Consider the following 11,506-nt stretch of genomic DNA (forward strand, 5'->3'; position numbering starts at 1 on the left):
ACAATCTATATATCATGAATGGAATGGAGGTGATTATCGACTGCTGGCTGCCAGTTTTGCTACCTGATAAACAGGTGGCAGGCAATTGCAAGTTGGGGAGGGGCAAATTGGCCATATTACCCCATGCCCATTTGATCTGGCAAATGGGACAAGCCACAGGGCTTCATGTTCTAGGTAGTAGGCTGCTTAATTTTGAAAATTAGAGGATACTATTTGGCATTATCAAGTACAAAGGGGTAGATCTTGAATACAGCGCAGTCTACCAATCTGCACAAAGTGAGTGGCTTAAACTGTGGCCCTTAAAATACAGTCGCTCATGAAAAGGTTTTGTGTCAATGTGTAGGTAAAATTAGAAAAATAGTGATGAGCTTTTCAGCAAATAATACTCTGAATGCTGATGTGTCTCCGCATCAGTCGCTTATTTAGGCTTAGTGCCTCAGACTAATTTTACTATTTTATTTTAATGCGCAGGTTGCTATGTGAAATGCCCTAACAGTGCTCCTTATCTGGATGAAAATGTAATGAAATGTGTTCCCTTATCTGAATGTACTTGTTACTATAATGGACAATTAATGCAACCAAATGAAGTGAAAATTACAAGCTGTGGAAAATGGTAAAGTATCACTTCATTATCCATTTCTAAATTATGTGTTTGATTGTTCATCTTTAAACATACTGAACAAAGAATAGTACAGCACAAGGACAGGCCCTTTGGCCCAGCAAGTCTGTGCCTCTCTAATCTAATTTTTTCTTGCCTCTACCTGGTCCATATCCCTCTATTCCCTGCCTATTCATTTATCTATCCGGATGCCTCTTCAACATTGTTATAGAATCTGCTCCCATCACCTCCTTTGGCAGCATGTTTCAGGCATTCACCACTGTGTGAAAAACTTGCCCCTTACATCTCTTTTAAACTTTCCCCCTCTTTTCAACTGATGCCCCTGCGTAATTGACCCTTTGACCTTGGGAAAAAATCTCTGACTATCCACTCTATCCAAGCCTGTCATAATCTTGTAAACCTCTATCAGGTCCGCCCCAATCTTCCGACGCTCCAATGAAAACAATCCAAGTTTGTTCAACTTTTCTTCATGGTCCATATCCTCCAAACAAGGCAACATCCTGGTAAATCTCTTGTGCATCCTTTCCAATGCATTAACATCCTTCCAGTAGTGTGGCGACCAGAATTGTACACAGTACTCCAAATGTCGCCTAACCAAAGTCTTATGCAGCTGCAACATGATTTCCAATTTCTAGACTCAATGTTACGACCAATGAAGGCCGGCATACCATATGCCTTCTTGACCACCTGGTTTGCCACCTTCGGGTAACTGTGGATCTGCACGCCTAGATCTCTCTGTATGCTAATATTTCTAAGGGCTCTACCATTTACTGTATAATTTCCTTCTGCAGTAGACCTTCCAAATCGCATCACCTCACATTCGTCTGGGTTAAATTCCATCTGCCATCTTTTGGCCCATGTTTCTAGCCAAATTATATCCTGTTGTAACCTTTGACAATGTTCCTCATTATCCGCTACTCCCCCAATTTTTGTATCATCTGAAATTTACTAATCAGGCCACCTACATTTTCCTCCAAATCCGAGGCCCCAGCACTGATCCTTGTGGGACACTCCTTGTCACAGACCTCCAGTTAGAAAAGTACCTTTCCACTGCTACTCTCTGCTTTCTATGCCCAAGACAGTTTTGTATCCATTTTACCAGCTCATCTCAGATTCCATATGACTTCACCTTCTGTATCAGCCTGTCATGAAGAACCTTATCAAAAGCTTTACTAAAGTCCATGGGTATACAACAACCACTGCCCTGGTCAATTTTTCTTGTCACTTCCTCAAAGAACTCAATCAAGTTTGTGAGACACGACCGCCCCTTCACAAAACCATGCTGCCTATCGTTAATAAGCCTATTCTCTTCCAGATGTGAGTACATCCTGTCCCTAAGAATCTTCTCCAATAATTTCCCCATCACTGATGTAAGGCTCACAGGCCTGTAATTTCCCAGATTGTCTCTTCTGCCCTTCTTAAACAGAGGATCAATGTTAGCTGCTCTCCAATCCTTTGCAAGTTGAAGCAAAATAATCATAAATACAACTTTTCGTAACCAGGAAAAGCTAATATACCCAAGAAATCTATTCCTTTTACAGAGGTTTTCAAACATTCCAATGCCCTCAATATATTCTTAATGTCATCCTTGAAGACTATATTTATTTTGCTGTTGAATCCATTTACATTATTTGCTTTCATGATAACATCTACAAAAAGCTTCATGTATTTTATGCCTTGGAGATATGCAAGAGATAACACCAATTTCTATGTCTGATTCAATGATTTCAGCTGTGTCTGTCAGTTTATTTTCTCTTTCTCTGTATAACCATATCCAGGCTTGACGAATTGCACAAAGAACTGTTTGTTTGACATTGGGTCAAAATTGTGGAACTCCCTATTTGCTAGCGCTGGGAGTACCTGCACCATATGGACTGCAGTTGTTCACAAAGATGTTCATTATCACTTTTCAATGCTGACTAGAAATGGGCAACATATGCTGGCTTTGCCAGTGATGCCCTCATTCTGTGAATTAGTACAGCTCCCCACCCCCCCCCCCACCCCATTTGTCCACTATTATATTATACCCATTTCACATCCAGAGAATCAGGGTAATGCTGTGGGGACCCAGGTTCAAATTCCACCATGGCATTGGTGAAATTTGAAATTCAATAAAAAATTTAGAATTAAAAGTCTAATGATGACCACGAGACTACTGATTGTTGTAAAAACCCATTTAGTTCACTAATGTCCTTTAGGGAAGGAAATCTGCCACCCTTACCTGATCAGGCCTACACGTGGCTCCAGATCCATAGCAATATGGTTGACTCTGAAATGCCACTCAATTCAAGGGCAATTAGGGATGGGCAACACATGCTGGCTCAGCCAACAATGCCCACATTCCATAATTAATGTTTTAAACACAATCAACTTTATGCCTCTGGAATTGAATCTGCCACCTGTTGTTCCAGTTGCCTAAAATAGCTAAACCTTTCTAATCAGGTTACAATATTACTATTTGTCCTTCCTTCTATTTCTGGTGTCCTCTGCAAATTTTGAACACCTTCCTTTTCTTTGGCCGTGCCATTAATATGGATGGAAAATAGAGAGTGTCACAACTAATCTCCTAGCAACTTGTGAAGTTCCCCATTGATGCCAGCCCTCTGATTCTTGGTTTTAAACCTTTTGGCTGGAATGTTACGACCATTCACGCTGGCAGGATTTTCCCATCCCGCTGCAGTAAAAGGAGATTTGGCTGGGCGCCAGATTCTCTGACTTTGTTGCGGTGGGAATGTGGTGGTGTGAACGGCTGGTAAGATCACACCTTTTGTTTCATTATTTGCTACATAAACCATTGATCACAAATGTGGAACCTTGCCAAATGTTCTGAAGCTAACCATTAAATAATTCAGGTATGAAAGAAATAGACTAAAACTCAAATTCTGCAATTACGAGGCTCTGCTGGTAGTGTGGTGGAGGTGGCAGGTGGAGGAGGGTGGTGCATGCGTGAGTGCAAGTTTGAATTTAAGTTCTGGGCATGCATGTACACAGTCCTGCTTCACAGCACCAGTGGGAGTTTGTTCTGCTCATTAACTCCTGTCTGACTGTAATGATCATGGAAATAATCTCACAACATTTTACCAAGCTCTCAATGCCTACTTATCATCCCATTCACCTGAAACGGATGAAATATTAATTCATCTATCTTTCAGATTTTTAAAGATGGCTTTTGATGGAGCTACGCAGAATTTTACCGGCAAGATTCTCGTTTTCTGACTTGTGGATTTTACGTCCATGTTGCCATTTGCCCCTGTGGCAAACATGAGTGCAAAATCCTGGCCATTGTACTGATTGTCAGTAGGATGGGATAATACTTGTCACTCTTTACTTAGGCTCTTCTCACTCTTAGCATAGTTTATTTGGGCACATTTCATACTTAACATTATTGGCCTGTTCTGGTATTTTATACATACAATCAGTAGAAAATGTACTCAAGACATGCATACAATGTGGTAAAGATTGTCAAGAGCTCATACATGTTCCCTGTTCAGATGATTAAGAATTCAACAAATTGCCCAGCAGTATTGCAGATATATCTGATTGTTTCCTATGCCTTACTTGTAATTCTTCTAATAATACAGAACACAAATGGAATAAAGCTATGTGGAATTGCTACAGTGCTTAAAAAGGGACTAAAAATGAGCTCTAATTCAGTGCATTTTCAGTGCCTCCAAGGCTAAATCCACACCCTTGTGCTGTTCATGACAGCAAGTCCCTCACTTGGAAATATATCGCCATTCTTTCACTGTCACTGGGTCAAAATCCTGGGATTCCCTCCTTAGCAACACTGTGGGTGTGCCTACACGATATGGACTGCAGTGGTTCAAGAAAGCAGCTCATCATTGCCTTCTCAAGGGCAATTAGGCATGGGCAATGAATGCTGGCCTAGCTAGTGACGGCTACGTCCTGTAAATCAATTAAAAAAAATAATTTGTTCAAACTACCAAAACAAGCAAATTTATTCAACTAACAAAAGCACAAATTGTAATTAAAATGAAGACCATCTTGCTATTGTTTTCCCCAAAATGAATAAAATACCAAAATATTTTAATTTTATATCTTACAGCACATGCCATAATGGAACCACTACCTGTGGTAAGTAATAGTTTCTATGATAAAGAGTAGCACTGTTAGTCCTTCTATCATTCTAACTGGTAAGGAACAGGAATGCTATTGACCAGCTGTGCTCAGGAAAACCAGACCTACATGCGGTTTAACAGGCAATCTTTAAAGGGACAACTGCAGGTCTCAACTGACAAGAATTTAATATATATTTACCTGAACATGGATTCAGGAATGGCAGAAGTGTTCTTCATGGTTCTACATTCAAGCTTCATATCTAACTAGAACGTAGTCTTTTGAAATATTCATTGTCAATTTGAATACAATGACACTAAGCAACACAACATACCATTAACACCTGTTTCGGTTCAGAATACATCAATTTTGCTTTAACCACATTATTAGTTAGTTATAACATTTAGTCCTGCACTTTTCATTGATCACGATTTGATCCAGCGTAATTGCAGATCAAGTAATCATGAAGAAAGAATAGCCTCATAACTCTTTTTCAGTTCAGATTCATGACCATGAGAGATGTTTGCTTTGCTGGGTATTCTTAACCACGATACGCAAATTGCAAAGACAACCTCAAAAAGATATATACACTTTGGTATCCTTGGTCATTTTGCAGACACATTTAGGGATTTTAACTCCTGCCTGGCTGAAAAGGGTTGGATCAGGAGTTAAAACCATGTGATACCATTTTACTGCTTAGTTCCAAAACTATTCACCCTCCTGGTATGCCACGGGTTCAGTGCCTCATCTCAAGTGTTTGTGATCTTCATTAATAACTTGAATAAAGGGACCAAGTGTTTTGCAGTCGAATTTTGTTGGTGACACAAAGATAGGTAGGAAAGCAAGTAGCGAGTAGACGCAAAGGAGGAACTCTCTGCTCTCGCTCATAGTGGGAATCGTGGTAGGCAGGGGAGCAAGATTTGCCAGGAGGCCAAAAGTCAGTTTTTCTACGGCAGGAAATTCGTTTTCAATCTTGTTCTCCCGGTCTTCATAATGGCTTAAAGATGGGCCAAGTGTCACATGGAACTATGTTGGGAACTTCATGAATTGTCAGTAAATGACCAATACACTTGAATCTTGTTGCCTTATCCAAATTAAGCACCCCGTCAGCAGGAATTTAGATCATTCATTTTCATGAGTATACATATGTGGCATGGACCTGACTATTTCACCTGGACTCTGAGGTCACCTTCCTTTTACTCTGCCACAGAGATAGCAACTGCCTATAGCACAAGCTGTGCTAAGACATGGTACAGGAGAGGGGTGAGACCAAGGAACAACTCTGGACTGTGGGAGAGGACTCCAGGAGTAGAGTGGAAGAGTGAAAAGTGTCCAGCTGCTATTTAAATATGGTGCCTGGATGTTGGAGTCTATCAGATAAATGACAGTCAGGGTGGGCACTTCCTGCTCAACCAATCACAGGATCTGACAAGCTCCTGGCAGATGCATAATTAATGCGCTGAACAGCACAAGATCTTGTATTTTCAGCCATCTACTTTCCAACAGAAGTCACTTTTGACTTCTGCTCCCGCCACTGAGCTTAGTCTCCAGAACATAAGATTCCACCCAGTCTGCAAAGGTATCTAGATATGTTAAGTGAATAGGCAACATTTTTGAAGTTGGAGTATAATGTCAGAAAATGTCCACTTTTGAAGGAAAAATAAGAAAGCAAAATATCATTTCAATAGATCCTGTCTCTAGGATGTTGTGATACAAAGGGATTTGGCAGTCCTTGTACATGAATCACAAAATGTTAGCATGCCAGTAATTAGGAAGGCAAATTGAATGCTGATCTTTTCTGCAATGGGATGTTGTTTAAAAATAGGGAAGTATTTGCTAGAATCTGTGGGACACTGGTATGATGAAACCCAGAGTACTACACAGGGTTTTAGTCTCTTTATTTAAGGTGGAATATGCTTGCATTGCAACCAGTTCAGAGAACATTCACTATGGTTAATTCCTGGAATGAAGGAATTGGCTTAAGAGGAAAGTTTGAATCGGTTGGACTAACAATTTGATTTTAGAAGAATAACAGTTGATCTTATTGAAGCTGATTGGATTGAGGGCTATAAAAGCAAAATACTGCAGAAGCTGGAACTCCAGATCAGTTTACCCACAGAAAATGCTGGATAAACTTATCAAGTTTGGCAGCATCTGTGCAGAGTTCTGTAGAAGGGTCATAAGGACTCAAAACATTAACTCTGTTTCTTTCACCACAAGTCCTGCCAGACCTGCTGAGTTTATTCATGATTTTGAGGGGGATTTGCTGAGAGGATATTTCCCCTCCTGGGGGAAATTAGAAAGGGACGCAATTTCAAAACAAGGTGCCTCCCAATCAAAATGCACTTGAGGAGGAATTTCTCAGTGGGTCGTTGATTTTTGGAATTCTCTACCCAAGAGAGCTGCGGAGGCTAGGTCATCGAATATATTCAAGCTGAGGTAGGCATATTTATGATGTAAAAAAGAGTTGCGGTCATGGGGGGAAATCAGCCAGGAAAGTGGAGTTAAAACCTCAATCATAGAAATCATAGAAACCCTACAGTGCAGAAGGAGGCCATTCGGCCCATCGAGTCTGCACCGACCACAATCCCACCCAGGCCCTACCCCCCACATATTTACCCGCTAATCCCTCTAATTTACGCATCTCAGGGGCAATTTTAACCTGGCCAATCAACCTAACCCGCACATCTTTGGACTGTGGGAGGAAACCGGAGCACCCGGAGGAAACCCACGCAAACACGAGGAGAATGTGCAAACTCCACACAGACAGTGACCCAAGCCAGGAATCGAACCCGGGACCCTGGAGCTGTGAAGCAGCAGTGCTAACCACTGTGCTACCGTGCCACCCATCAGATTAACCATAATCTTATTAAAAGACAGATCAAGCTCAAGTGGCTTAATAGTCTACTCCTATTTACGTTCTTAAGTATCATGACTGGTTACAGTGTGATTGAGTGTTTTTTTGTAATAGATTTAAAATACTTTTCTGTACATGTTGAATTATGATAAAAACTCAATACTCTCTCAATTCAGTTCTGCATGCTTTTGTTTTTCTTCAGAAGAAATAGTGACAACAACAGTGCCAACCACAACACCTGGTGAGCGTTGCGCTTTTTCAACGTGCATTAGCAAATCATTTAATAGAAGTGTACACAGGGAGCTTCTGCTCAGTACAAACCCATTATTACCATATCATCAGATCTTGATCCATTAATGCTTGGGAAGAATGTCAAATAATTCTGTTTTTTTAATATATAATATTTCTTGCTCAACATGTGTCACATTGCCTTCTGGTGAAATCCTGAAAGACTCGTTTAGAAATTGAATTGGAGGTTGACATTTTGAATGTTATTAACATTATTCACGATGAACAATTGGAACAGTGCTACCACAACTGGCTCTGCAACTGGTGAATGATGATATCCTGCAGTATATAATAGCAAAGCCTAAGATACAAATGCTGTACTCACAACTTTAGCTCTTTGTCAATGAAATTCCTTTCCCTTGCTCTTCCAGTGAATTAGTCTATTAGCTGGAAGGAAGTGCTGAAAAGCCTAAATAATGAAACAAGCTCATTAGGATTTATTTCAAAAGCAAAATTAAAATACTCTTCTTCCCCAAACTAAGAACATTAAAATCAGCCTATCCTGTCTTAATTAATAGATCATGTAAAGTGCAATTAAATCACGTAATGGATTGCGTATCCCATAATATGTGGACAGTATCTTAGAATATATGGAAGTTGCATCTAAACAAATTAGTGTAATTTTACTTTGTGTGTCTTATTAACTGATGTTGAAACACATACTGTCCTAAATTAAGTTGGGTGAATTGTTTATGAATGCATTTGTTTTACTTCCAAAGAAACAACAACAATAACAGAGACAACCACCACAATTACTTCTGCTGTCCCTTCCACAACTGGTAAGTGATTTTCTCTTTCATTAAGTATTATCAAGTAATTTAACACAAGAATGTAGTTATAGCTTAAGCTCCTACTCCATGAAAATTCACTTGGCTTGAGCTCACGGGTTGCATTCTCACTGCGGAAGGTTCTGAGATCAAGTTCCATTACTGATCCTTGAGCACTGTGGCCAAATGTCCCCAACTGCATCCTTGAGTGGCTACTCTCCCACTGGCCTGGTAGTGGATCTGGATAGGTTCCCACGGGACACCAAAGGTAAAAACGGGTTGGATGTCCACTTCACCTGAATCCAAGTTTGCTGCTCACTTCTTATGATACATCTCCCCTAGATATTAAGAGTCTCAGCCTGTGCTTATGCATTATCATTGACTGTTTTTTTGCAGTATTTCTATTTTATTTTATGTTATTTTATAAATGTTGCCTTGCCATTTTCCTGTTTATGATGTTTGTTTTATATTTGCTTCTCAAAAGCCCCATATATTGTCCTTCTTCTCAGTTACAGAGGAGGTCTGCCATGGTGAATGGTCTCCGTGGTTCAATCAAAATGTACCATCAATTTCCAACCCAGACGATATTGAAGCTCTGTTCCCCATAAGCCAAAGACTGTGTTCTTACATTTCTCATATTGGAAACATTCAATGTCAATTTGTCGATTACCCTGAGAAGCCACTAAGTGAATCATCAGACAGTGTCTTATGTAGCAAAGGGTTAGGACTGGTGTGTAAACACTCCAAAAGTTCTTCACAGAAGTTTTGTCATGACTACAAAATTCGAGTTTGCTGTGAATCACAAACAACAACAACAATACCATCAACAGCCAATTTGACTTCAACCTCCACTGAATCCATTACTTCTGGTAAATATGCAATTGATATATGAAAAGTTGATGTTTTGCAATCACTTTTTCCAATTGAGACCAATGTCAGAGTGTTTTGCACTCCCACAAAGATCAATGTGAGAAAATTCTAGGTAAGGTTGCAGAGACAAAATCTTTAGGGGGAGACCTAAACTCCCCGAGCTGGGGATTGAAAATAAAGAAATGTGGATAAAATATAGGTTTCCATCACCAGAAAAAAGAGATGGCGACTTTACAGAAATTGGGAAACAACTGACTTGGCAAATGTAGCACTAATTTGTATTCTATCTCTTCACGTAACCATGGATGGAATTCTCCCAAGGCCCCACTGGCAGATTCAATGATGGGCAGGGGAGAAATTGCTGGGTGTCCACAAAATGATTACATGCTAGCATGAATTTCCTCTGGGATCTCCTATTGGTGCCCACCATGGTGGATCAGGAAACCCACCGGAAGCCAGAATGACACTAATTTTCATCCTGCTTATGGAATGCATGTGATGACCTGACTGGAATTGTCCCCCCACTCCCAATTCTCTGCAATGCCAGTGGGAAAATAGGCTAGTTGTTTCAGATATGTTCTGGACATGGCCTGCAAAAGTCAGGACTCAACAATTCCTATGTCTGCTTCCTGAATTTTGGGTATGGGCTACCTTCAACTCTGGACTCCTAACACCACTTTGGCAGGTGGGAGGAACACCCATCAGGTGGATCTTCCAGCTTCAGAGTGTTCCGGGTGATCCATTTTTTTTTCAGAATGTCCATTTTCCAGCCTCAGTGTTCTTGGAGGATCATGTTCTTTCTCAGGAGGTTTATTTTCTTTCTTTAACAGTCGGTCAGTGATGTTGGGTGTTTTTTCAATATGGCACCCAAACATGATGACATCATGCTGGCGCACCATGAAATGCAGCTTTAGACCCCTGGGTGCATCATTAATGAGGTTGGGGCCAGATGATATGGTGTGGTTTTCCGCTGTCCTCGTCGTGGGACTGAGTTCCAGATGGGAGAATTCTGCGCCACACGAGTACACAGCAAATGCAATGCATTAAATTACTCTGCTGTGACAATGTTTCCACATGATAAAAGATTGACTTATTTTCCATCAATTATATTTGCATATGTGATTTGGGTATTTATAGGTACACAGATTAGAGCAACAATTCAGACAGATAATTGATGAGTAAACATAACTAGATTTATTGAGGGCAGTGAACACTTTTAGAATGTAACATAGATCTGGCCTGTGAAGGGCTGAAAGGTTACAATGCTTGGATCAGAGACGTTTGGATTCTGCACAGCTAGAAAATAGGAAGATGTTGCTGATTTGGGAGTCTTGAACACCAGTTGTTGGTTATTGGCAGGGTCTTCTTAATTTGTTTTGCCTAAAATGACATTGTGATGTTTTATTACAAACAAGGTGTTGAAACTCAACTGCTATGCATGAAACTTTGTTTCACTGTTATGGATAGCCAGAGTGAAGTGTTCACTGTGTCACTGTTGAATTTGGAAACGGCTAAACATGGCTATACCCATGGACTCCGTCAAGAGTTTCAGAACAAATGAGAGGGCTCAAAAAACACTCAGTTTGTGTATTGAAAGAATGGATATTGTTTCCAGAACAAATAATTTTTTATGACTTGAAGGCAAAAGTGAAGAGGTCAAGACTCTTGACTCAAAGTAACTTGAGCTCAAGAGAGTATTTTTGCTGACAGACGTTTAACAGGAAGCATACCGCACGCTAGGAAGTCTTCTGGCTTCCTACGAGGTGAAATATATGCCATTCAAAACAATCATCATCACCATGATTGAAAAAATGTTTCAACCCAAAAGCCACTACAGTTAAGTGGAAAGCCACAAATTTAGAACCAGAATTGAGAAAGTTCATGAAACAATTGGTAGTGCATTGTGGAACTGAAACATTTATCACTTCTTTCCAACATTGGCACATTCTTAGATTGTGTCCTTGTATGTGGGTTGGTGGATTGCAATCTTACATAAGATCACAAAATTTGAGGTAAAGTGTAAGATTA

The 11,506-nt window shown here is 40.2% G+C and overlaps 1 protein-coding gene across 1 annotated transcript in view; it reads left to right on the top strand.

The window, feature by feature from the left end:
• LOC144507480 (mucin-19-like) overlaps positions 1-9,500 on the top strand; it is a 75,849-nt gene extending 66,349 nt beyond the window's left edge. Inside the window, exons 30-33 of the mRNA XM_078234605.1 lie at positions 472-613; positions 7,730-7,794; positions 8,561-8,620; positions 9,118-9,500. Coding sequence (XP_078090731.1) covers positions 472-613; positions 7,730-7,794; positions 8,561-8,620; positions 9,118-9,500 — 650 coding nt within the window. The remainder of the gene's footprint in view (positions 1-471; positions 614-7,729; positions 7,795-8,560; positions 8,621-9,117) is intronic.
• Positions 9,501-11,506: the final 2,006 nt, after the last annotated feature.

The sequence above is a fragment of the Mustelus asterias genome, chromosome 19 (genome assembly GCF_964213995.1).
Source record: "Mustelus asterias chromosome 19, sMusAst1.hap1.1, whole genome shotgun sequence".
Taxonomy (NCBI): Eukaryota; Metazoa; Chordata; class Chondrichthyes; order Carcharhiniformes; family Triakidae; genus Mustelus; species Mustelus asterias.